This window comes from Spermophilus citellus, assembly GCF_964194105.1.
Source record: "Spermophilus citellus genome assembly, chromosome: 13".
NCBI lineage: Eukaryota > Metazoa > Chordata > Mammalia > Rodentia > Sciuridae > Spermophilus > Spermophilus citellus.
The window spans coordinates 70791239-70818755 of NC_138193.1; the positions used below are offsets into that span (position 1 = coordinate 70791239).

The window sequence follows — 27517 nt, forward strand, 5'->3', positions numbered from 1 at the left end:
AATAGTGCCTCCCTGGGCAATTTTCAAGAATATAGTATATTGTAATGAACTATAGTCACCATGTTGTTCAATAGTTCTTTGCATTTACTCCTCCTTTGTAATTGAAATTTGTCATCCTTTTATCAACATTGATACGGCTTTTTTAAAAAGAACTTTAATTTCTACTTGTTTGTTGCTAATTTTTTTCCTGTTTCTTGCGAGGTTCTTCAACTTTATATTTTAATATTTTTATTAATTTAAGAAAACGTCGCTATTAAATTTTAGTGTGGTAATATACAAGACATAAATTTTATCATTTTAACCATACAGTTCAGTGGCATCAAGTATATTCACATTGTTGTGCAACCATTACCAGTACATGTGCCCAGAAACTTTTCCTCATTCCATACTGAAGCTCTCTACCCCTTAAACACTAACTCCTCATTCTTCCCTTTTCCTTGCACCTGACCCTGACTATTTTACTGTCTTCACCATATATTTAACTATTTTAGGTAACTCATGTAAGTGGAATAATACAACATTTGTCCTTTTGTGTCTGGCTTATTTCACTTAGCATGGTGTTGTCAAGATTCATTTATGTTGTAGCATGTATCAGAATTTTATTTCTTTTTAAGTCTGAATAATATTCTACTGTATGTATACACCACATTTTGTTTAACCATTTTTCTATTGAAGGACATTTGGTTGTCTCCCCTTTTGGCTATTGAGAATATTGTTTGCTATGACCATACAATTGGCTTTAAATAATGAGCTCTTTCATATTTTCTGATTTTTTATTTTTATTAATTTTTTTGTTTTTGTTTTATGGAAGTGACCTCCTCTTTTATCTCCCTCAAAATAGTGTAATTTACTTTTTTTTCCTGTTCTTTGTATGTCTCTGTTCCCTCAAGTTTCTTTTTCTGTTTGCTTTATTTCTAGCTTTCATTCAATGCATTTGTTAAGTGTCTGGTGGTTCTTTGTTTCATGTGTAAGAGGGTAGCATTAAAAAAATGCTTGAAGCTTTGTGGGGAGAAGTGGCTAGACTGGTAGACTTGAGTGTGGGGACTGATCAGGTCTTTTTATTGGAGTACTCCAAATGCCAATCTTTTGAAGAATTTTCTCTGGAGTCATTTTTCTCCATGTAAGAATTCTCATTTCCTGTCGGGGGAAATGGGGCATAAGGAGACAGCAGTGTTTGGGGAAGCAATAATGTGGGTGACAGGAATATGAGTAAGCCTCGTAATAGGCTTTCTGAAAGCAAAATGGGGGACCCACTTTTACTTAATCCACCTGTTTTCAATCCTGACATCTCCAATACTGAGTCTCTGAGGAGTTCTGTACCACAAAATGTCTTGCTTCTAGTTGTTATTTTCCCTTGAGATATTTTACTTGCAACTTTATCCATTCTGCTAAGTCAGTAACTTTTCTTCCGTCTGCTTTTTGTCTTCCAAAAAATGTATTGAAATATTTTATCCACTGTTTTTCTTCTCTTGTTCTCTTTGTCCTTGTTGGTTAATACCATTTTTATTGCTTTCAGTAAAGTAAAACCCCCATTTTGATGGGGGTTTTAGATGGAGAGGAAGTGAACACATAATACATCATATTTAACTCCTTAGAGTAACTAGAATTTATCATTAATAAATGATTTACAATATTTCTTTCACTTCTTGATAGCAAAAATTTCTTTTTCTTTTTCTTTTTTTTTTTACCTCAGGACAATAAATAAAACTAATATAAAATGGAAACTGTAAATCACAGTAACTTTTTTAGTAATAAAGAAAAATGTTTTTGAAAAGTTAGGTAATTTTCAATAGAATTTCCAATGATTGTGTCTAGATTTCCTGAGAAAAGGTAGAAAATAAGGTGCATAGGAGAATTACAGATCTGTTGATTAAAAAAATCATATAGCTCATAGAGGCATTATAAAAGAAAAATGTATTATCTAGTTTTATAACCTAATGGAGCTTCCTTAATCTCATATTGCTTTTCTTTCAGTCATTTTCTTCTCTTTAGCTTCTTCATTAGTAGATAGTCACAGAAAGAGGTGAAAATCCACCAGGCAATTCTACTACTTGTTATGCATTAAGAGGATGGGGCTATCAGCTCAATAAAAGTTCAAGGATTATCTGTAGCCTTATGTTTTTGGTGCTGTCCCTATTGCTATAGATTACCTAGTGCTAAATATAATTATCCTGAGCACTTACTGGAACACTATTTTTGAGTTCTGAGTTTCATATTTAATGTGGTTAGGAAAGTTTTTTTTTAAAAAAACACTTAAAAACTGAAGAACTGAACCTACAAGGCAAAGAAAAGAGAGTTTTTGTTGTTTGCTTTTTGCTTTATTTTGATTTGATTTGTCCAGAAAAGAAAGTCTAAATTAAGATAAGATTGTAAGGATACATCCTGGGCTGGGGTTATAGCTCAGTGGTAGAGCATTTGCCTAGCATGTGCAAGGCAGTGGGGTCAATCTCTGGCACATACATACTTATAAAAAGTACAGTATGTTACTTGTTGATGTCTTCTAAGGCTCCATTCTTGACCATTTTCTCCTACAGATAGCAGAAAGCATCTATCAACCTTTTTGGCCATCCTTCACCCCACCTCAAAAATATTTTTCCCCAAACCTTGACCCACAAAACCTAACTAATAGATTCAGGTACCTCTCTCCAGATTAGACCTCTGTCCTAAACCTGGCCCTGGTATTCCAGCTGCTTTCTGATTATTTCTAACCCAGTGTTCTGCAGTTGACTAAGTGCAAGGTATCTAAAAACTTAGTTCTATAATCCCTCCAGCACATTATTCAAACTGTGCTCCCTCTTTTGACTTATTTTTTTAATATTTACTTTTTAGTTGTAGTTAGACACAATACCTTTATTTTATTTATTTATACATGGTGCTGAAGATTGAACCTAGGGCCTTGCTAGGTGAGTGCTCTACTGCTGAACCACAAACCCAGCCCCTTTGACTTATTTTCTTTGATGGCAACACCAATTTGTCTTGTCACTTAGTCTTAAACTTCAGAATCAGTTTTTCTTTCTTTTTTCCATCAGCCTCTATCCTATTAGTCACCAAATTCTCTGAATTCATCTTCTTAAATGTTTTTCAAATGTATCCTTTCTTCTCTATCACCTATGCTGTTAGTTTAGGCTCTGGTCAATTTTTGCCTTAACTATGAATGGTAGTTGTTTCATTTAAACCATAGTAGCAGGTACTGGGGACATAGCTCAGTTAGTAGAGTGCTTTGCCTCATATTCACAAGGACCTGGGTTCAATCCCTAGCACCACCAAAAAACAAAAAACAAAAAACAAAAAAAACTTCAGGTGGGACTGGGTTGTGACTCAGTGGTAGAGCACTTGCCTAGCATGTGTAAGGAAGGCCCTGGGTTCAAACCTCAGCACCACATAAAATAAATTAATAAAAATAAACCATAGTATCTGTAATAAAGTTATTGGAAAAACAAAAAACAAAAAACAAAAAACAAAAAAAACTTCAGGTGGGACTGGGTTGTGACTCAGTGGTAGAGCACTTGCCTAGCATGTGTAAGGAAGGCCCTGGGTTCAAACCTCAGCACCACATAAAATAAATTAATAAAAATAAACCATAGTATCTGTAATAAAGTTATTGGACAATGATTAGCTGAAATATTGTAATTTCATCTTTAACATTCTGTTCCTTACTTTAGCTCCCATAATTCATCCTCCATTAATGTTATTTTTGTAAATTACCAATCAGATCATTCTACAATTGTACTTAAGTCCCTTTAATAACTCTTAAAAAATAATGCTTCCACTCTTTAGCAAGGCATTTGAGTTTTGTCACTATCTCCACTTACTTTATTTTTCTGGTTTTATCTTCAGTTACTTCCTACCTCTCTAATTATACCAGATGTCTTTCTATGCCTTGCTTTTCTGCTGTTTCACTCTCCCTGCCTCTGTAGATATCATTCCCTCTCTTTAAATGCCTTTTTTCTTTCTCTATCTTAAAAGATCAAGTATCAACTACTTTTATGGAGTCTTCCCTAAATCCTGCTAGAATTTGCCTCTTTCCTTCTCTCCACAGACACAGAGACACACATATATATGTTTATGTGAACTCCTATGTTCTTTGACATTAGGAAGTTTATTCTTCATTACCAAAGCCTAGATATACAGTAAATTTTAGTTGAATAAATGAATCATGTTTATTCTAACGATAGTGACCACCTGGTTTCTTTTTCCATTAAAGATAAAGCATCAGAACTTCAATCATTGTGTATTAGGAAGAATGGGTTAGGTATTAGAATGAATTATATATTTTGTGAACTCTTCTTTAGTTCTTTTGCCTTTAAGGGCATTTTTATTTGTCTAAGGTAGCATAGCAATTCTTTTGCTTGATTTTTTGCTGCTAGATGAAAATTAATATTTTGCTGGCTCAAATGCAATTTTTTGCTAGATCAAAATAATTTTTTTTCAGAAAAATGAGGCATATTGAAGTAGTCTAATACGGTGAAAGTATAGAGGACCAAAGAAAGTTAAAGGAAAAAATTAGATTCATGTTTTAAAATACCTTTTTAGATATAGATGAACACAATACCTTTATTTAATTTATTTATTTATTTATTTATTTATTTATTTTTATGTGGTGCTGAGGATCGAACCCACTGCCTCACATGTGCTAGGCAGGTGCTCTACCACTGAGCTACAACCCTAGATTCATTTTTAATTATGACTTTTCCTTGTCTATTATGTGATTCTTTTTAGGACTTTATTTTACGTCCAACATTAATTGTCAATGTTTTATTAGCATGGCCAAAGATATTAACATTACACAATTTCTATTTCTATTTTTATTACAGAATGCATTTAGTATTTCACCAAAAGTTACAGTTAATGAAGTATAAAATCCCAGTGAATTGGTAGGGATAACAATGTAGCAAGGTGCTAAATTTTTCACTTAAAAATGCCAAAATGATGTTTGTCTTTTTGGAAGAAAATGTTTGAATGTCATTCATTCTTTCTTTTGAATACAGTTAAGTCATTTCATTAGGTGAAAAAGCTGTGGTTAAAAGCTTTCTAAACAGGTTTGTCTAGAATCTACCTTTCATTGTTCTTCCATACTACTGAACCCACTTTGTAGTCTTACAATATGGAGACAAGAACATTCCCCTCCTAGGTCTTCTAATTTTTTTCAAGGGGCATACATGATACAAAGTTACTTAACCTGTTCAACATATACCAGATTAGATATCAATTAAGCATTTTTGCAATAAGGTATAATATAGAAATTGAATGAGCTATTTCCCTAAGTAGTAAGTCTCCCTGTCCTGAACACATATAAGCACATTTGTGTTTGTTTTGTTTAGAGCATACCTCTGGGGAATACAATTCCCCTGAGTCTTGAACAGGGCTTGGTGCAGAGGTATAACCAATAAATATTTCTTGTATGAGTCAATAAAGCAAACAATGGAAGCACAAAATAGATGGCATTTCAGCTAACTTTTTTGGGTAATGGATCATCCTAAAGGTGGCGGCTTCAAATAGTTCCTTATTTTTCATGACTCTGTGGATTGGATAGATGCTCTGAGTGTCTCATATTTCTGAGACCCCAGCTCTACAGTAGGGACAACTGTGTATCTCTCATTTTCCTGGAGCCTTTTCACTGGGCCTCAGCATTCCAGGACAGTAAGAGCAAAAGCTGCAATGTTGGGCTTCAAACTCACTTCTAGGGCATTCTACTAGTCAAGAAGTTTACAAGGCCAGCTCAGAAGAAGTAGGGAAACTGACTTCACCTTTGATGGGAATTGTTGAGAAGAGTCTGTGCTGTTTTCTTAATTTATCACAGATGACCAACTTTAAAAGAAACCTCTGTTAGAGAACTCTTACAATAGGAGGCAGATTGGTCAAACTGACCAAAATCCCTCCAACTCTGATTCTCACCAAGCTGAATCTTGCCATGTTTCTCAGAATAATTACTAGCTGTTGGTATTTGGAAATCTCAATTTTTCTCTGGTAAAGTATTTTAAAATATAATTAAATGAATAATTGTTTTCAAACTATTACTTAGATATTTTTATATTCTTCCTTTAACTATTTCGAATCCCCACAATTTTCTCGTGAGAGTGATATTTACATCTCATTATAGTAATATTTAACTAGCTCTATTTTTTAATTCTAGTATAGTAGCAGCATTCTTTTTTATGCTTTGTTGATCATTCTATAAATGTTAGGTAAACTGTTTTCACTTATTCATCCATTAAATACTTAATTTTTAAAGGAATCTCTAGGATTAAAAATATTAAGTTCTTATTTTTATTCTATATCAGAGGAGAGTGATTATTATTGCCTTGGTATTTACTGTCATTTACTATTAAAGTTACAAATCTACTTTTTTACATTCTTTTATGAAACTTTATTAAAGATATGCCCCTTGAGACTATTTTTAGCAGTGACAGCTACAGAGACTTATGATGCAGAACTATCATAGTACCTTAAAAATAATATATGAAAACTCTGTGAGGGGCTGGGCTTATGGCTCAGTGGTAGAGCACTTGCTTCACATGTGTGAGACACTGATTCTCAGCACTGCATATAAATAAATTAATGAAATAAAGTCCATCAACAACTAAAAATATTTCTAAAATACAGTTTATTTTAAAAAAGCCTGTGAAACTCTCTATTAAGAAATTTCAGGGGGCTGGGGTTGTAGCTCAGTGGTAGAGTGCTTGACTGGCAGGTATGAGGCACTGGGTTCTATCTTCAGCACTACATAAAAAAATAAATAAAATACAGGCATATTGTGTTCATCTACAACTAAAAATATTAAAAAAGAAATTTCAGAACAAACCTATTGCAAAACCAGTATGAGAAAGGCTGCACTGTTTAAAGCTAAAGTTATTAGAAAAAGTTCACACAGTAACATTTGACTAAATAGAAAAAGTTCATACAGTAACATTTTGTTAGTATATTTTTGTAAGTGGATGCAATTAGTTGAAAATAAAGACATATTTTTGGTAGTTTCTGACAAATATTTGACAATGAGTTCAAATACAACCATTTTGGTCATCACTGTAAGAATTTACTTTTAAAATTTGAATATGACATTAACCTACTTCCCCTAAATTTAACATCCACACTTCTTTCATCCAACTCTTCCCAATCCCTCCAAAAAATTAAAACCAAACTTGAATCAACTCACAACCCTTTTAGAGAAGCCAGTTCATCTCTGGATTTCGTGTGCTAGCTCTTGAATAGATTGATAATAAACCTAATATAGTAACATATCCAGGAATTCTTTTTCTACTTTTCTTTTTTTTTTTAAAGTAAACTTTATTTTTCTTAGCTAGTTACCTACTACCATAACTAGACCTAAATGACATTCTCATTAACAACTTTACTTCTTAGTTTTAGGTTCACAGAAAAGATGAAGAGAAAGTCCAGAGTTCCCATATACTTTTGACCCTAATGTCCAGTTTCTTTTCTTTTAACATCCTGCATTGATGTTGTCCATTTCTTCATGAGCCAATATTGATAATAAACATAGCAATATTTATATAATGTTTTTGAAGTTCTGGGGATCAAATCCAGGGCCTTGCACATGACTGGGGAAGCACTCTGCCACTGAGTTATGTGCTCAACCCCAAATAGATGATTAACTAAAGTCCATAGTTTATAGTAGGGCTTTTTCAGCTCATTACTATTTCTGTTGTGTAGTTCTATGGGTTTTGCTAAGTGTATAATGTTATATATCAACCATTACCATATTATACAGAATAGTTTTACTGCCCTAAGAATATCTAGTGCTTCACCTATTCAACCCTCCCCCCAACCCTACTTTTCTTTTTTAATACCCAAGCCTAGGGTAACATTAATTAGTTGGAGCTAAGAATTTGCTTAAATAACCAGTGATTCCCCATGGCAATCAAAATGTCTTAATCATTAATGTAGACTGGCACTGTCTACATTAAAAAAAATACAATGTGAATAATGTGGGTATTTAAAATTTTGTAGAAGCTGCTTTAAAATCTAACAAGAATGAATGAAATTAACTTAATGTTTATTTATTAAAATATTAGTAATTTCAAGATGAAACCTAAGTGAAGATTGATATTTTCACTTTTTTGGGGTACTAATTCTGGAAATTCCGTATGCATTTTACACTTACAGAATATCTCATTTCAGGCATTCTGAGTGTTCAGTAACCACAACTAGCCAGTGACTAAGGTTTTTGACAGCAAACTTGCATACTCTGAGCAACCTGAATGTATGTTCTTCCAGGCTTCTGGAATAGGCATGCAGCCAATCTATTTTTAAAATATTGCTATATTTTTATTGGTGCATTACAATTATACATAATATGGGATTTGTTGTTACATGCATACAACAACATAATTTAGTCAATTTTGTTTTCCCTTACTTCCCCTTGATCCCCTTCCTCTACTTTGCGGGGCTCCCTTCTATTTTTATGACCCCGCCCCCTTCTCTATCTTGCACACATGAAAAACAGGACTCTTGACTTTTTGAGTTTGGCTTGTTTCACTTAACATTATGCCCTGAAGTTCCATCCATTTTCTTGTGCCAATGACTTCATTTTTTTTTTCATGGTTGAATAAAGCGGTCGATATTTTTAAAAGGTATATATTAGAAAGATAAAAGGGTTCTTTAAACCTCTAGGTGCTGATTCTTACATGTTCTGAAACCACAGTCTTTAAACTCACCAGCTTCAATAAAAGTAGACTGGGGAACAACTTTTCCCGCATATCAAACCAGTGAGTATTGGGCTTCCTGACTCCAAGAAAGCCTGAATCATCTGAAATGTTGACTCACTGCTTTAAAGTGATTGAAATGTAACGTGAACCAAATTTGCACTTCCAAAGCATCTTGCTGCTACCACTTCCCTCTCTCCCTCCCTTTCTCTTTTTGGGTGACTCATTCTCTACCCTGTTAGAGTCCTGCAGCAAGCAAGAGCCCAAAACTCCGTTTGGGAGAAGAGCCGACTTTTAGATGGTGGACCCGATATCCCCACATACTCTAGCCCAACTGTTTTTGCCTACGCACTCAGGGTCTGCCTGCTGTATTGATCGGGAATGAGCCTAAAACTGATACCAAAACAACAACAACAAAAATGTTCTCTGAGAGTGGATGGTGATCATGATATGGTTAGGAATTTAAGTTTTTTTAAAAAAATCTTGTATTTCAAAATCTTTAAAAAATCCTTACGGCCTACTTCACAGTCCTGTTAACATCTTTCTTCACTTAGGGTTTTTTTTCCTTTCCGGGGAGGAAAGTTTCCACCTCTAGTCCCCCAGGATAACGCCCTTCCGGCGGCTCTCTGGGAACCTCTCCAATCCCTCAGGGCGGGCGGCCAGTCCCCGGTCGCAGACTGACCTGGAGCTGCAGGCAAGGCCAAGACCCCACCCCACATCTACACAAGGCGAGGGGAGGTGGGGTAGAGTTCTCAGATCCAAACTCCGCCCACCGGGCACAACACCAGCCGGTAAGAGAGAAATGCAATAAGTCCCACCCACTCTCATCTTCTTCCCTTTCTGTTGGACAGACGGGTTGCCTATCTTCTCTATCCTACAGCCGATTGGCCCTCTCCCTCCCGCGCCAGTCCCTGCCCTCCCTGTTGGGGCGGGTGAGTCACGCCAAATTGGGCGGAGAGTCTACTGGCCTCTCTCCTTCGTGCGTCTGGGCGGCGGCGGCGGCAACTGGGGACGGGGCGGGTGGCGCATCACGGGCGCGGAGGCAGGGGGAGCAGTCTCATTGTTCCGGGAGCCGTCGCCACTGCAGGTCCCTCGACTCGGTTGGCCCGGCCCCTCTTAGTACTCCCCAACCCCCACACAACCGCCTGCGGCTCTGAGGAGAAGCGGTCCCGGCAGCGGCAACAGCAGCAGCATCATTTCTGACCCGCCCGCCATGGAAGACATGGACCAGTCGCCTCTGGTCTCCTCGTCCGCGGACAGCCCTCCCCGGCCTCAACCCGCGTTCAAGTACCAGTTCGTGAGGGAGCCCGAGGACGAGGAGGAAGAGGACGAAGAGGAAGAGGAGGACGAGGACGAAGACCTGGAGGAGCTGGAGGTGCTCGAGAGGAAGCCCGCCGCCGGGCTGTCGGCGGCCCCGGTGCCCCCCGCCCCCGCAGCGCCCCCGCTGGACTTCGTGGCCCCTGCGCCCAGGGGGCCCCTGCCGGCCGCGCCCCCCGTTGCACCCGAGCGGCAGATGTCTTGGGACCCGAGTCCCGCATCGTCGACGGCGCCCGCGCCATCCCTTCCGTCCGCTGCCGCAGTCTCGCCCTCCAAACTCCGAGAGGACGACGAGCCTCCAGCGCGGCCTCCTCCTCCTCCCCCGGCCGGCGTGAGTCCCCAGGCCGAGCCCGCGTGGACCCCGCCCGCCCCGGCCCCTGCCGCGCCCCCCTCCACCCCGGCCGCGCCCAAGCGCAGGGGCTCCTCAGGCTCAGTGGGTGAGTGCAGCGCCCTCCCGCCTCGCGCCGCCCCTCGCGCCCCTCCGTCCCCTCCCTCTTTTGTGTGCAGCCCCAGACGCCTAGGGCAAGGCCTCCTCTCCGCCCGGAGGGGGCTTTGTCTGCCGACGTCGGGGCGATGGCGCCCCCATTTGGTGGGAGGCGCTGGGGAGAAGGGTGGGGCGGCCGCGGAAACCCAGACTAGTTCTTTATTGTCTGTCTCGATTTCGGGGAACACGTGCACCCCACCCCACTCCACTCCTACGTCCTTTCCTCTGGTCCCCAGTCCACTGCGTCCCGGAAGTTAGGCACCACCCCTAGTAGGAGCTGGGTGTGTACCGAGGAATTAGGGTTGTGGATTCGTTGGGGTGACTTGGCTTCGAGGTGAGGATGGAAAAGCCTTGACTCCTTTATCTTTTTAGGAGGGCCCTTTCTAGACCAGTCTGATTTTCCGAGGGTCTGTTGGCTTTCATTCAGCCCGGCCCCCCGCCTCACTCCCTGTCTGGCGTGGGGCCCCCTTACGCTTCACCCCTCCTCCTCATGCGCTTGTGGGGAGCTGGCTTAGTGGAAAACGTCCACAGTGACCCAACTGCAGTGAAGGGAGAGCGCCTCCAGTGGTGTGGTGCGAGGAGGATTGGGAAAAAGAGACTTCTGGCGAAGTCCTGCCACCGCCCAGCTCTGCCGAGGGATATGTGAAGACTCCCCACCTGCTAAACCGAGCCTGGGAAGCGGGATCTGGCGTTATGTTTCATCGGGGCGCAGTTTTGCAAGGGTCTTAGCTGCAGGGTGAGAGGAATTGCCAAGTATTAATGTGGACCGGCTTTACTGCATCTTTAATTGACTCTTAGAGAAGCAAGCAAAATGGTTGACATTTTTAAGGGAAAACCTGTGGATTTCTTGCCAGGAATTGACAAAATGATATTGTGACAAATTTACCATGAGACCTAATGAAATATTTTGAGACGGACGTTTTCATATGAGATGCTGTTTTTTAGAAGAATGCGGTTTTAAAAAAATTTTTTAAGAAAAATAACGTTTTTGATGGACTAAAACAAAACGTGTATTTTATAGTTTTGAATCTCTTCATTCACTTAGGTATTTGATTATATATTATTTAAAAAGGAACACTGTTTTATTGCATTTTGTATCTTGGGAGATTATTTTAGAAGGGATAAAGTTAAGTTTATTAGAGATTAAGAATGCATCTGAGATGCATATGGGTAAATAGGTTGTTGCTTTGGGATATAGTGTCCCAATATATAAGTATAAAGGTCAAGAAGGAAGTGATGTAACTGTCTGCTGAGAGATCTTAATAACCTTGTAGGCTTTGGGAGGTAGTTCCTTTCCTAGAAAAAGAATACCAGTCTGAGATCACACGATTTGTTTTTTTCCATTCACTTGTCCACAGTGGGGAAAATCAGCCAGTTTTGATGCTTCTGAGTAACATTTTATACTAACATACTGGAAGGCACTACTTAAAACACTAGTAGAAGATCAGGAGTAACTGAAGTGGTTTTTTTTTTTTTTTTTTTTTTTTTTTTGGCAGGAAAAATACACATTTGAGGGAAACTAAGGTAGAAACGTATAAATTAATAAGAATTTTTTAGACAGGAAATGTAATGATTGACAAAAGAATAAATACTAACTTGTTTTATATTTCCGCATGGGAATATAGTTTTGTTCTTTGAACATTGTGGATTCAGGAGGTGACGGTGTTTTCTTGAAGTCTTGATTGTTGAAATATTAAGTTCGAAAGACAAAGGAGAGAGAATATTGCCTACTCAGGAGTTCTGTACAATTTTGTATCCATGATACTTGAAATCTTCCATTTCTTTAGTGAATGCAAGGACAGTGATTATGGTTGTGGTTATTTAAACTGTTTCAGAGCATCTAGATTTCTTAATGCACTGAAGAGTTTGTTCATTTATTGTGCTCCTTATTGATAGCCTGTTGAGACAAAGATGCTGTTCTAAGCTTTAAGGGGATAGCAATAAGCAAGACACTTGTTTCCCAGGGGAGAGGGATACAGATAATCACATGAAGAACTCAGAATAGTGTTGTAATGAAATAAACAGAATTATGGCATGGGAAAAATAATTGAGATGTGTGGGGCCTTTTTTATGTTGGGTGACATTAAGAAAGATCTGGAGAATTCAAGATTTGATCTGCGGATCAAATCCAAGCAACTCTTGGGGCAAAACCCCCTGAGGCAGTAATGAGCTTTGTTAAGTGTTTGAATATCCAGTAGGAATGGTGAGAAAAACCTGGAGAAAGTGGTGGCAGGTGAGTGTGAAGCTCTGGGCTGCCCTTAAATCATTTGGGGGCCTCTTAGAGGCTTTAATCTACTTATTTGAGGAATATGCTCCTCAATTACAATTTTGGAGTTAAAATATAGTCTTGAAGATTCACAAGACTGAGAGGACTGATGTGATTAAAGACAAAAAGAAGGTGAGAAATGTGTAGAGCATGGTTAGAAACAGGCTAACCTAATTATAACAGGATTTATAAATTTCTAGCATTTGTGCATTTAATATTGCCATTTATGTTAGTTTTTACCTAACTTTGATTTTAAGCAGTTGGTGAGTCATAATTTTGCTCTTTGCTATTGTCCCTGTAGCATTTCCACGGCAATGCATTAACTTGCATCTCATTTGATGACCATTTTTCATAGAGAAACATGACTTCCAGTTGAATAGGTGGTTGGCCAACTCTCAGTCTTGGATATGCAAGGGAAATTGAATAGAAATTGATTTGAGAGAAATTCAAATGTTATTTGAAATGATGATTTTGAGCTGGTCTCTGGACATATTCTGAAACATAGGTAAGACTGAAAATGTTCAGTGGATCTGGATTCAGAAGCATAAATTGGATACCAAATTAAGGAATTTGGATTTTATCATTCCTGTTTTAATCCATGCTCTGCATTCAAAGTTACCCTTGGTTTTGCTAATTTATATTATGAAAATATAATAAAATGTGTTTATTACAGTTATTTCTTTGGGGGGGGGGCACCAGGGATTGAACTCAGGGGCACTCCACCACTGAGCCACATCCCCAGCCCTGGTTTGTATTTTATTTAGAGACAGGATCTTGCTGAGTTCCTTAGTGCCTCCCTGCCATTGCTGAGGCTGGTTTTGAACTTGTTATCCTCCTGCCTCAGCCTCCTGAGCTGCTGGGGTTATAGGCATGCTCCACTGTGCCCAGCTATTGCAATTCTTTCTAAAACATAAAGTTACTTAATTATTTCTCATTCCTTTCCCAAATTGCTGTTTTAGGCATTGGGTAGTTATTGAAGATTATTGAACTATGACAAAGCATTATGAAAGCATTGTTTGAAAATTGGTAACAATATTCAGGATAAATTGGAAAAAAACTAAATAGTTTTTTTTTTCTCCTAAAAACTACTTTGAAAGCTTTTGCAGTAATTCTGAAGGGGCGAGGGATTAGATTTTTACTGGTTCATTAATGAAAATGGACTAAATGAGAGGATGGATATTGAGGGACTATAGGAAGCTTGATTTCTTTAATTGTCTGTGATGCTTTATAGTTAGGTTACAAAGAGACTTTATAAAAGAAGAGTTGATAGGACTTAGAGACCATGAATGTAAATACAAAGAAAAGAATATTAGTGCCTTTTAAATCACATTCAGAGACTGTCCAAAATCTTTGTTTCGCCATGGAAATGTGACTGAACATGGTTCATAAGTGTAGGATATGGCTTTGTGTTAAAAGACGATTATTCTTTTATAAGTCATTTATTATCAGTTCTTAATATAAAGTTCAAGCAAATGGTGACATAACATTCCCAGGAAGTAGATGCCTCTAAAGAAAAGAATGTCATGTTCTGTCCATTACCTCTCCCTCCTCCATTTTTATCTAGATGATGATGGAAAGGAATAGAAGTGGTGAGTATAGATATTCTGAATCCCTCCTTTTATTAATCCATTTCTGATTTTCTGATTAGTTAAAAAAATTTGAGAACAAGTGGTATGATCTTTATGGATAAAATGAATTTTGTTTCAGATTGCTTCCTAAGAAACTCATGTCCAGTTTGTGGTGTTTTATAGTAAGTTGTAAATCACCTCCTTTTCATAATGAGGTCATGAATACAAGTGGAAGCTTTGATAAACAAATGGAATTGTATTAGAAAACATGCTATGTTAGTGCTGTACCACTGTAAACTTAGAATTTACTATAGTTATATAAAACCTTTCTAAGAAGGAGCATATAATCTTTGTTCATTAGTTGCTCTGTTTTATGTGTAATTTCATAATATACCTAAAAGCAATTCATTTGAAATACTGTTTGTACATTTTAAAGGTACTTTGTTAGTTTAGGATGAAAGTACCAGCTGAATGGTTATTTCTTTTCTGTTTGTTCTTTTTTGAAGTGGGGCTGGGGGTGGAGGTATAGATCCTGAGGATTAGCCCCTGGGCCTTACACATGGGCTAAACATGGGCTCTACCATTGAGCTATACCCTCTAGTCTCTCTTTGATATTTCTTGTTATATAGAAGTAAATGTTGTATATAGCACACATTTTTGAGATATTTTGTTCCTTTTTCTAAATACACAGTTTAGAAGGTCCCTTTGGGGTGACAGTACCAGGGATAGAAACTAATGGCAGATGGGGCTAGGGTTGTGGCTCAGTGGTAGAGTGCTCGCCTAGCGCATGTGAACCCTGGGTTCCATCCTCAGTACCACATAAAAAATATTAAAAGAAATTTAAAAAAAGGAAACTAATGGCAGAACTGTAGGTCATCAGTAGTGTTTCAAAGGCTGAATGTGACCTTTGTATAGATACCTTGTGTAAGGACACAGGCATGCAAAATGATGAGACCCAGCTTTACTGATGCCAGGGTTTTCTTAGACTAAGGCCATCATCCTTTCTAATCCCAAAGGAGGAGTTCATAATTTCACATGTAAGTTTCTGGGTTTGTTTTTTGGAATGATTATTATTAAGAAGTTGTTTTCCTCATCTGTTCTCATGTATTCTTATTGCTTCATCATATTATATTTTTTACTGCATATAAGACAATGGTATGTTTACTCTTTTCTGTTCTCTACCACACCATATACTCTTTGAGGAAAAGGACTAACTATATGGCATTGTGTCCTAATTGTTGAACATAGTGCCTCAGATGTGGTAGGAACTCAAATTATTTGATGAGTAAGATGTTAAAATATTGGTCTATGTATTTCCACAGTTTTTTAAAAAAATATCTTTATTTATTTATTTTTATGTGGTGTTGAGGATCAATCCCAGCACCTTGCATGTGCTAGGCGAGCACTCTACCACTAAATCACAATGGATGTTGATTGTATTAGTCTATTTCCTTCATGTAACAAAGTACCCGAGGCTAGGTACTTTATAAAGAAAAGAGATGTATTTACAGTTACGGAGAGTCAAAGACTTAAAAGTGGCTTGATTTGGCTCTGATGAGGACCTGCAGTGAATGGCATCACAGTGATGGGAGCACATGTAAGAGGGAGAGATCATATGGTGAGACCTGGATAAGGGGGAACTGCTGTATTTTATTTAATCAGTTCTTTAATGATACATATTTAGGTTTATTCTTAGCTTTCTGTATTATAATTGCTGTGAATACTCATAATTACTTGATATTGTGTTGTAGAATAAATCCATGCAAGTGAAAGCACTCGTTCAAAGGGTATTTGCATTTAAAATGTTAGATAATGCCAAATTGTCCCACAAAGAGTTGTTACAACTTCTGTTTCCCACCTGAGGTACCTTTTTCCTTATGCCTTTACCAACAATGTTTTTGATTGGTATACTACTAAGTGGTTTAACAAGTTGTTATTTTAATTTATATTTGTATATTTTTTTCATAGGTTTAGATGCCAATGAGTATTTTCCAATTACTGCTTTTGTCTATTCTTGTTAGTTTTTGGTTTTCTAGATGTAGAATCACTCAAGCTATTGTAAGGGAATAAGCTTTTGTCATGTGTCTTTCTTGATTTATTTATATCTTAACCATATGTGTTTTTCTGTGCATAAATTATTAGTCAGTTTTATCATTTTTTAATGATTTTAAGTCATAAAAGCATGAATTGGTTGTAGAAAGGCCTTCTTTAGGATCATAAAAATTTTCTGCCAGGTTTTGTTTTAGTATTTTTATGATTTAATTTTGATATTTAGTTAATTTTAATATTTAGTTCTTCTAAATTTATTTGCATTCTATTTTGTTCTGGGAAATGAGATAATGATATAGTTTTCTGTTTCAACATGATTTCTCATTTGGACCAACACCACTTATTGAATCATTGATCTTAATAAGTTTGTAATGCCACTGTTGACATATTCTTGTACAAGTGAAATATTTTCTCTTCTGTTGTATTTGTCTGTTTAGATTGAAGTATCAGACCCTTTTAATTGCTATAACTTTTGAAGAAAATTCTAGCTAATAGGGCTTTTCCAGAATTATTTGTCCTGGCTTTTTGTGCATACATAATTTTCTACCTGATTTACAAAATTGTTTATCCAAGTCTTCTCTGTTGGATTTTAGTTGATGATATTACATTTATAGAAATGTAATATCATTTTGGGGAAAATTGATGTTTTTAGTATTGGTATTATATATTTCCATAGTTTTTTTTTAAAAAATATTTTTATTTGTTTATTTTTATTGGTGCTGAGGATCAAACCCAGCACCTTGCACGTGCTAGGTGAGCGCTCTACCACTAAACCACAACCCCAGCCCCACAAACAGTTTTTGTTAATGAGTAGTTCTTTAAAACTTTAGTTGATAAAATGTGAAATATAGCCTTTTAAAAATATTAAGTATTCTAGCTTGCCTAGTATGAAACACTGGATTTTACAGATATTTGGCTCTTCTTTTTCAGTTGATTTATAGGTAAGATTGGAAATAAAAAGATAAATCATCTGTTTTTTTCACTTCCCAAAATTTTGTGTGTTTAGAAAGGAAAATAAATTCTCTGTACTTCTGTCAAATACTCAAATTTTCTTCTGTTTTTCTTGATTTCCTTTTTTTTCTTTTAAACCAGGGATTGAACCACTTAACCACTGAGCCAATTGTTCTACTCCTAAGTACAACTTCTTCTCATCCTTTATTTTCACATACTCAGTCCTAAGCCTAGTTTTAAAAAAGTACATTAACTCTTAACCAACATACCAGCGTGGAACATGGACCACCAATATAATCAGACAACTTTTTTTTTTTTTTTTTTTTTTTTTAATACTGGTGATTGAACCCAGGGGCGCTTTTCCACTAAGCTACATCCCCCACCCTTTTTATTTTTTATTTCAAGACAGGGTCTTACTAAGTTGCTCAGGGCCTTGCTAAATTGCTGAGGCAGGCCAGTCATGAGCCACTTTGCCTAGCTAACCAGGCAACTTCCAAGTCTTATTTCAACCCCAAATGTTGTAAACTTTCTTTATGTGTGGTAGCAGTTTCATCAATGAGAACAAGCCTTAAAGAAATAATGATTTGTAAAACCTGTTGGCCAACAAAGAATTCAGAGAATGCTATTTAAAAAAAGAAAGAGCTGGTCGAGGTAGTGTACAACTGTAATCCCAGCGGACTCCAGAGGCTGAGGCAGGAGGATCAAGGCCAGCCTCAGCAATTTAGCAAGGCCTTAAGCAACATAGTGAGACCCTGTCTCAAAATAAAAAAAATAAAAAGGGCTGGTATTGTAGCTTAGTGGAAAAGCACCCTTGGGTTCAACCCCCAGTACTTAAAAAAAAAGTTTTCTGGTAAATATTGGTGGTCTGTGTTCCAAATTGGTTAAAGAAAGAGTTAACACATTTTTTTCTTTTTCTTTTTAAACTAGGCTTAGCGCTGAGTATGGGTCAATAAAGGAGGAGAAGAAGTTGTATTTGTTATGAGACGGACAAGTATTAGATAACGGGAGAAACACAAGTCCTGTATTGTAAAGAATTTTCTGCTTTTAAAACCAGGGATGTTTTGTGGTTGTACTTTAAGAATAGCCACATGTTTACATATCTGTGTACTGCTTTTATGAAAGTAACCTAACTTAGGGTCCTGTGTCTGCCTGCAAAGTTTTTTTCCTCCCAACTTTGTTGTTTTGTAAACCTGAGTTATTGGAAATCGCTATTATTAATTTCCTTTATCTCAGTGTTCTTATGGCCTTAGATGGAAGTGAGAAAAGAGGGCTGGGGATGTGGCTCAGTGGTCAAGTGCCCCTAAGTTTAATCCCTGGTACACGCACACACACACACACACACACACACACACACACACAAAGTGTTTCTAAGCTACCATTGCATTTGATTTCAGAAAGTAAGGGAATTTACTTTATCATAGTCATCTTTAGATCATTTCAGTCTAAACCCATCAACATCATTTTAAAATTAGTATTTTAACTAGAGTAATTGTTTTATTAATTATGTCAAATTCTGATATTTTAATTTTTATACAAAGCTTGTTAAAAACTTGGTTAAATGCTTTTTCCTTGAGTAAAGTAAATTATAAAAATTAGAATTTAGATCAGGTACTTTATCATTAAATTATATTAGCTATCTATACTACATACAGATCTGTTAAGGATAAGGGCTGCAAGACATCACTTTTGAACAAAGACTGAGATATGGTCACCAGCCAGCATACCTACAGATGCATGCCATCTGTCCGCTTCACTAAAATTTTTGTTAACGAAACATTGTAAGGGCTGTAGTTTAGTACTGATATAATAAAATGTGTATTTTAATGGTCTGCTAAGAGTTTTGGATAAAACTAATGGCTTCAGTACAGTATAATTTTAAGTTTGTTTATATTGCCTCATCTCTATTTTGGGGGGATTTTCTTTCTTTTTTAAAAACCTTTTATTATGGAAAAATACCAGCAAAGGCATACAAAATAGTGAATGAAACCTGAATGTTCTCTAATTTAACTCAATTCTGACAGTACCTATCTTTAGTTCAGTTGATAGTTGTGAGTCTAGTTCTCTGGAACTTCAGACAGATTAGGCTATAAATTGTGGTTCCCATGACCCCCTTCTTGGGTTCGGTTAATTTGCCAGAGCAGCTTATATAATTCAGGGAAACATTTATACTTTACTGTTTATTATAAAAGATACTACAAAGGATATAGAAAAGTAGCCACATGCTTAAGTCAATGCATAAGGGAATAGGGGCATAGGGGAAGGGGCAAGAGCTTCCTTGCCCTCCAGGGTACTACCATCTATGAACTTGCACAGGTTCAGCTATGTATATAAGTTCTCTGAACCCAGTTCTTTTGGATTGTTATGGAGGCTTCATTATGTTGGCATGCTTGGTTATATTCTGACCCTTGGTGATCAACTTAACTTTCAGCCCTTGTATCCTCCCTGAAGTCTGGACCTGGAGTGAAGTCTAAGCAAAGCCTCCAATCATCCTGATGCTATTTGGGGATCCGCAGCCACCAGTTATCTCATTAGCATACAAAAGACAATTTTATCACTTGGGGAAGAGTCCAAGGTTTTAGGAAATGGGATGAAGACCAAAAGTATATTTTGTCGAAGTATCACAACCTTATTTAGCCATTATAGCCTTAATAGCCTTCAACCATGGTCCACCATGCCATTTCCAAATGCTTTTAATATGTCATTTTTGTGTCTTGCAAACTGTAAGGACTACTTTTAGTAACATAACCACAATGCCCTTGGTCTAGTATTTATTTTAAATCAGAATCCAAGCAAGATCCCGCTATTAGCATAAATTGATTTGCCTTTAAATCTGATGTTCTTCTTTGTTTTTCTCGTTGAAATTTATTTGTGAAACACTTTTCAATGTTTTTAGTAAAATATAATTTATATATAGTAAAATGCGAAGATCTTAGGTGTGAACAGTTTTACATTTAGCAAATGCTTAGGTTCTGCAAATGCATATGTTCTTTTAACCAACATCTCTGTCAAGATATAGAATTTCTTTATTATCCCAGGAAGTTCTCTTGGGTCCTTAGCAGCCAGTTTTTCATTTTGATTCTTATACTGATTCCTTCTCCCACAATTCCATCCCAATCAACCAATTTTGATTTCTTTTACTGTAGATGAATTTTGTTTTTTATAGAGCATCACATGGAATGATACAGTGCATATTCTTATGTCTGGCTACTTGTATTCAAGAATAATATTTTTGAGATTTATCGGTGAAAATGCAGGTACTAATAATTTGTTCTTTTTTACTCCTGAGTAATAATATTCCATGATCTGAAGATACCACAATTTAATTATTCACTCAGTTTTTGTTGGACATTTTAATTACTTATATTTTTTGCCTTAGCATTTATGAACAAAAAATGCTAGGAACATTCTTACATAGATCAAACTCAGTGCCTCACATGTGCTAGGCAAGTGCTCTATCATTGAGGGCTTACAACCCCATAAAGATCTTTTTGTAGATAAATGTTTTTATTTTCCTTGTGTAAATACCTAGGAGTAGAATTGCTGATCATCAGGTAGATGTATGTTGAATTTTATAAGAAATTGCCGTACTGTTTTTCAAAGTGATTTTACTTCTGTCAACAACGTATATGAGTGGCTCCATATTCTCACTAACATGTGATATATCAACTTTCTTACTTTCAACTATTTTAGTGGGTGTGTAGTACTTTCTTATCGTGGCTTTAATCCAAATTTCCCTAAATGACCAATGAATTGAAGCATTTTTACATGTTTGGATACATGTATATTTTTCAAAGTATCTTTTCAAACAGTTCCTGGAATGAGCAAATTGGGTTGTCTCTTTTTTACTGATTTGTAGTTCTGTTTGTTTTGGATACATGACTTTGTTATATATTCTCCTAGTCTGTCGCTTGCCTATTGATGAGTTCTTTTCATTTATGGTTAGTGCAGTTAGTGTGTTAAGACACCTTTGCCTGCTCCAAGGCTCTGAAGATTTGCTGTGTTTTCTTCTGGAAGTTTTAATGGTTTTCATTTTTATGTTTAATATTGAGCTCCATCTTGAATTAATTTTTGCTTATGGTATGAATTAGAAATATAGGATTATTTTTTCCATATTTTTCTCACTTGTGCCTGCAGACTTGTTTTTGAAAGTATTCACTTTCTGATAATTGCATTGGTGTGTTCATCAAAAATCATTCGACCATATGAAGTATGTCTTTGTACATCTGTTTTGTTCTAATGATGTTTGTCCTTACGCCAATACCAGACTTTTTTTTAAAATAAATTTTAGAATCAGCTTGTTCATTTTTATAGAATGTATGTTGTGAATTTAATTGGGACTTTACTGAATCTGTAGGTCACTTTGGGGAGAATTGACATCTTTGTGGTTTTATTCTATCTATAGTCAATCAAGTTAGCCTGTTATCATTTTATGGACACTGACAAAAGACAGGATGCCTAGGCCAGAGACAAAGAACTTTATTATAGCAATGACAGTAGCTCGAATGTCAGCATTTTCTTGTTCTGGTTTCCTGAGACCCATTTCTCAGAGTTAACACTGAGAGGGCCAAGTGACATCTGCATCTTCAGTGGGTTTTATTACAGGAGAGAGATTTTGAGCTCAGGGAAACTGAGTCTTTTATGTTGTATAATATGCATGCCTGCCTGTAGCTCAATAGGAAGATACTGTTGCTGTTTTCCAAGGTCTGTTCACCAAACCAACAGCTTGGAAAAGATAGGAACAAAGGCCCAGTCTCTCTGTTCCCAAGATGTATAAAAACAAGAAACTCCTAGTTTCATTTCCTGACACTCAACAGTATTAAATTTTCCATTCCATGAACATTAATATATCTCTATCATTTAGAACATTAATTTTTCTCAGCAGTATTTTATAATTTTGGGGTTTGAAATTTTGTACATTTTATTAAATTTATGCCTAAGTATTTTGGTTTTTGTAGCTAATATAAATGATATTTAAATTTTCTGATTTTCTCTTTGTTAGTTGCTGTTGTTCTGAAATACAAAAATTTGTTTTGTGTATTGTCTTTATATCTGTCTTACACCCTTGCTAAATTTACTATAAACTTTATTAAGGTATATACACACACATCCCTCACACGATTTTTCTGACTACACAGTCCTGTTGTCTGCAAGATAGGATAGTTTTTACTTTCCCTTTCATATTCTTTTGCTATCTTGTGGTAAAAAGACTACTGGATTTCTTGTTTTATTTTGGATTTTGAGTGAATACATTTATGTTTTATGATTAAGTATGTTGTTAGCTGTATACTTGTCCTAGAGGTCCTGACCCCTTAAGTTGATAAAGTTTCCAATTTGCTGAGAATTTTAGTGATAATGGGTGTTGACTTTTGTCACAAGCCTTTTTGGCATCTATTGGGATGATCATTTTTTTTCCTTTTTGGACTATTAATAGGACAAATTTCTTAGTTTAATTTTGAATGTTAAACCAACCTTTATTCCCGAGATCTGTCTCACTTGGTAATGATTATACTTTTCATGGAGTGCTGTATTTTTGCTAATATTCTGTTAAAATTTTGTTTGTTTTTGTTGGTTGGGGTGTGTGTGTGTGTGTGTGTGTGTGTGTGTGTGTGTGTATGAGCCCTCACGTGCATGCTGAGGATTGCAGCCAGGACCTTGTACATACTAACTTACTGTCTACCCTACATGTTTAAACAAGACAAAACTTTTTTGCATGTGTGGTGATGAGTGATGTTATGTAAACATTTTCTTCTAATGCCTTTGACTAGTTTTTTGTATTAATGCATAAATCTATAAAAAATTTTGGGAAAGTTTTGCTTTTTATATGCTGAAATGAATTTGTATAAGATTGGCCACAGTTTCTTAGATGGTTTTTAGAATTCACTAGTGATGTCTTCTGTGCTTGAAGTTTTCTTTTTGGAGGTTTTAAATTACAAATGTACTTTTTTTCAGCAATAAGGGCTATTCAGAGTTTCAGTTTCTGCTATTGTCAGTTTTTGTGATTTCTGTCTTTACAGAAATTTGTCTATTTCATCTTGATGACTGGGTGTTTGGGAATTTGTCCATTTCATATAAATTGTCTAATTTATTGCCATAAACTTGTTAATAGTATTATCTGTGAATTCAGGACTATAGTGATAGCACCTCTTTTATTTCTAAAACTTGTTCTTGCGGTGTCTTTCCCTTGATCATTTTAATGGATTATCAATTTTATGGATCTCTTTAAAGAACCAACATTTTGATTTCAATGATTTTTCTCTGTTGTCTGTTTTCTGTATAGTTGGGTTATACTTTTATTTTTACTATTTATTTCTTCTACTTGTTTGGGTTTAAGTTGTTCTTTTTCTTGTTTCTTAAAATAGAGGCATTAAATGTCAATTTTAAACCTTTTTTGGGGGAGGGATTATCGCGGGGATTGAACTCAGGGGCACTTGACCATTGAGCCACATTCCCAGCCCTATTTTGTCTTTTATGTAGAGACAGGGTATCACTGAGTTCCTTCGTGCCTTAGCCTCCCAAGCCCTTAAGAACATTTACAGCTATATGTTTCTAAGCACTGCCTTAACAGCATCATATAGGTTTTCATTATTTGATTCAGAGTATTCTTTGATTTCTCTCATTATATCTTGATCTGTATTTGGGGTATTTGTATTTGAGGTATTTGGGGAGTGTATAGTTTAATTTCCAAACACGTGAGGGTTTTCCTGAAATTTTTGTGTTGATATTTTTATTTTATACTGCACATGGATATGACTGTTAATTTTGTACTGGCATGCAGTTAATTTGATGGCAGATCATCTTAATTCTTTCAAATTTTTCTTTTAAAGTTAGAATTGGTCTAGAGCAAGGGTCAGCAGAATTTTCCTTAAAGGGAAAATTTATTTAAAGAGTAAATCTTTTAGGCTTGCAGACTATACAATCTTTAACTACTCATTCTCCTTATTCTACAGAAGTATAACTTTGGCACATGAGCCATAAATTTGCTTATTCTTGTATCCCTTACTTTAGGGTTAGTTTTTTTTAACTGTAACATGAAAACATTAAAATTGGACATTAATGGGGTAATGTTATGTTTGATTCATTTTACATTGTGTAATTTTTAAATAAGGTTAATAGTCTTGCTTTTTAAATAAAATATGCCCAGTTGGGAGTCTCCATTGTGTGTTTGGGATGTTCAGTGAGATTTCTCCACTTTGGCTGGTTAAAATTTTTATGTCATGTCTTCCTGCACTGTCTGACCTCTGAAATATTAATTTACCTTACAAATCTGCCATAGACGACTTGTCTAATCTTGCTGAGTCTTGTGTTGTGCATGGGCAGCATAATATTCGGCAAAAGGTTTAAAACAGTATCCCTACCTAAACCTCTGAAGCATCTTTTCTGTGAAGCTTTCATTTCTTTGTATGTTATCCTGCCCTGCAAATTCCAGATGATCTTGCAGCCTTCTAAGCTCAGCAAGAGTGTGATAATTTTGGACTCCTCCTCCCTGGACTGTTAATCGATAATTTAAGTCCTTCAGGATTCCCTTTGTTCAGGACTCACACTCTTGTACTTACGCCTGCTGTCCAGTGTCTTAAGATGTCACTTCATTTATTTATTTATTTTTTTTAGAGAGAGGAGAGAGAGAGAGAGAATCTTTTAATATTTATTTTTTAGTTCTCGGCAGACACAACATCTTTGTTGGTATGTGGTGCTGAGGATCGAACCCGGGCCGCACGCATGCGAGGCGAGCGCGCTACCGCTTGAGCCACATCCCCAGCCCCCAGTCACTTCATTTATTTTGCCCAGATTTATAGTTATTTATGTTGAAAGGGTTATTAGTTATAGACGATATAGTTACTTTCAAAACCAGAAGTTCTCTGTGATTTTAAAATGGATTTCCCCTTGTTTTATAATAGAGAGTTTTACTGACCAGTCACAATTTTGATTGATGAAAGTTTTTGAAATGAACAAGTCAAAGAAAATAACTTGGTATTTGAGTGTGTGGACATTGGTGAGATTGTGATCTCATACATGTTTTTTAATTGACCAGTAATAAATTGCAGTAATAAATTAAAAGCTGACATTCTACCCCCACACACATATATTGGGGATTGAACCCAGGGGCACTTAACTCCTGAGCTACATTCTCAGCTCTTTTTTATATTTTATTTAGTGACACAGTCTCACTGAGTTGCTTAGGGCCTCGCTGAGTTGGTGAGGCTGGCTTTGAACTCGAGGTCTTCTGGCCTCAGCCTCCTGAGCTGCTGACATTACTGGCATGCACCACCATGCCCAGCATATTTAGTTATAATTTATTTGACATTATGAAGTTAGGTTTCTTGACATTATCAAGGAGACCGAGTGCATATTCATGATAACTACATCTTTTTTATTTTTATTGTGATCAGCCTTGTCTAGCTTGACTTTTCCAGATAGAACTGTCTAAATTTATTGGTGTTCTACTGTAGGAACACCTGCTAGTCATTTCTCAGGCTATTTCAAACTTGTCTTATGCTTAACACTTTCTCTAGTGTAAAAGAGAAGATCTTTACCTCAGAATCTTTCAATTGCAGGTACAAAATGAACTTGTTCAAAGTTATTATACCAATTTATAGTGTATTGTCTGCTTGGGCTGCCATCACAAAAATATAGACCAGATAGATGGCTTAAACAACAGAAATTTCTTACAATTCTGGAGATTGGGAAGTCTTAAGATCAGGGTGCTGGCAAAGTAGGTTTTATTCTGGGGACTTTTCTTTTGACTTCTTGGTGACTTTCATCTCTGTATGTGGTTGAGGAGAGAGATACACATAGACAGCAAGCTCCCTGGTGTGTCTTCTTGTAAAGGACACTAATCCAGGGCCCTAACCTCACTACCTCATCTAACCCTAATCACCTCCCCCAAACCCCATTTCCAGATACCATCACAAAGGGGTTAAGAATTCAACTTAAAAATGGGGGAGCAAGACATAAACATTTCATCTCTAACATACATCAATTAAGAAATTCAGCTCTGAAGCTGAATTACCTAAGTCTCTCACTAGTTGTATGTACTTGAGTTAGTTTTTCTTTTCAATTTAAGTCTGTTAAATGGGTGCTATATTCACACCACTGCTTATGAAATAAGGATTGTAAGAGTAAAATGAATTCTTGCATGTAAAGCATTTGGAATGAGAAGTAGCTCTCAACCATTGTTTTAAACAAAACAAACAAAAACATTTCTAATGATGATTACGTGGGGGTTTTTTTGTTGTAATTTTTTGGTATTTCTGTCTCTGGCATTTGGACAAGGATACACAGGACTGATATTCTATGTGTACAATGAAGATAGACAACCCAGAATCTGGGAGAAAATTCTCACTAAAGTGTTTTTCTGAATTGAATGGAGACCAGTAACAAAAGATTAAATGGAAGTAGTTATTAATTTTGTTCAAATTAATCTTTTAATAAGTTTTGGGCTTGAATAGGACAAGATAATTTATCTAACTGAAAATGTGAGTAAAAACCTTAGATGCAGTACGTTAAATGAGGACACTGTCTAAAAGTTGCTTTAGTTCATAAGATTTCTTTATGTGAAAGGTTTCTTTAACATAAACATGTTGTATTTCCTCGTGAAAAAGGATAGATCCCCTGGATAGCATTTAGTCAACTTTATAATATATGTGGTGATTTGTCTGAATTAATGGTACTACTATTTCTAACTTCCTTTCTATCTTGGACTTTTCTCTATAGATAAGTTTTTGTTAATTTTTTACAAACTGAATCCTTGCTTGCTCCTCTTATCTTTAGTCTCTTTCCAACCTGTCTTTATTTCTGCTGAGGTTATATTCTATTTGTTTTTCAGATGAGACCCTTTTTGCTCTTCCTGCTGCATCTGAGCCTGTGATACACTCCTCTGCAGGCAAGTTCTTTCTGCCAGCCTTTTATCCTCTATGTATTCTAACTTTAACTCTTTAGTTGTATTAACTCCATACAGAGTAGATTGGATTTACTGAAAATTAGGAGGGTTCCAAGATTTGTCTACTGAAAAAGTTTAAATTTGCATTTTGTATGCTCTGTCCAAAGGAGAAATGGGCAGAGCTTGATTAATAATTGGAAGTATATAAGAAATTCTTGGACCCTTGATTTATTTACATATTGACCAGTCCTTTTTTTTTCCCATAAAGTTTACTTGAGATAGCAACTTTAATGTAAATGAATGCCAGTCTGTGGCATTAAATTATTCAGTGCCCCTTCTGTCAGA

The 27517-nt window shown here is 36.4% G+C and overlaps 1 protein-coding gene across 2 annotated transcripts in view; it reads left to right on the forward strand.

Annotated features, from left to right (window-relative positions):
• Positions 1-9607: 9607 nt before the first annotated feature.
• Positions 9608-27517, forward strand: part of RTN4 (reticulon 4) — a 67338-nt gene continuing 49428 nt past the window's right edge. Inside the window, exons 1-2 of one of the 2 annotated variants that reach the window (XM_081264736.1) lie at positions 9608-10414; positions 27119-27175. In XM_081264736.1, the coding sequence (XP_081120862.1) occupies positions 9874-10414; positions 27119-27175 (598 nt within the window). In that variant the 5' untranslated portion in view covers positions 9608-9873. The remainder of the gene's footprint in view (positions 10415-27118; positions 27176-27517) is intronic. The other variant, XM_081264737.1, reaches the window with a different exon arrangement.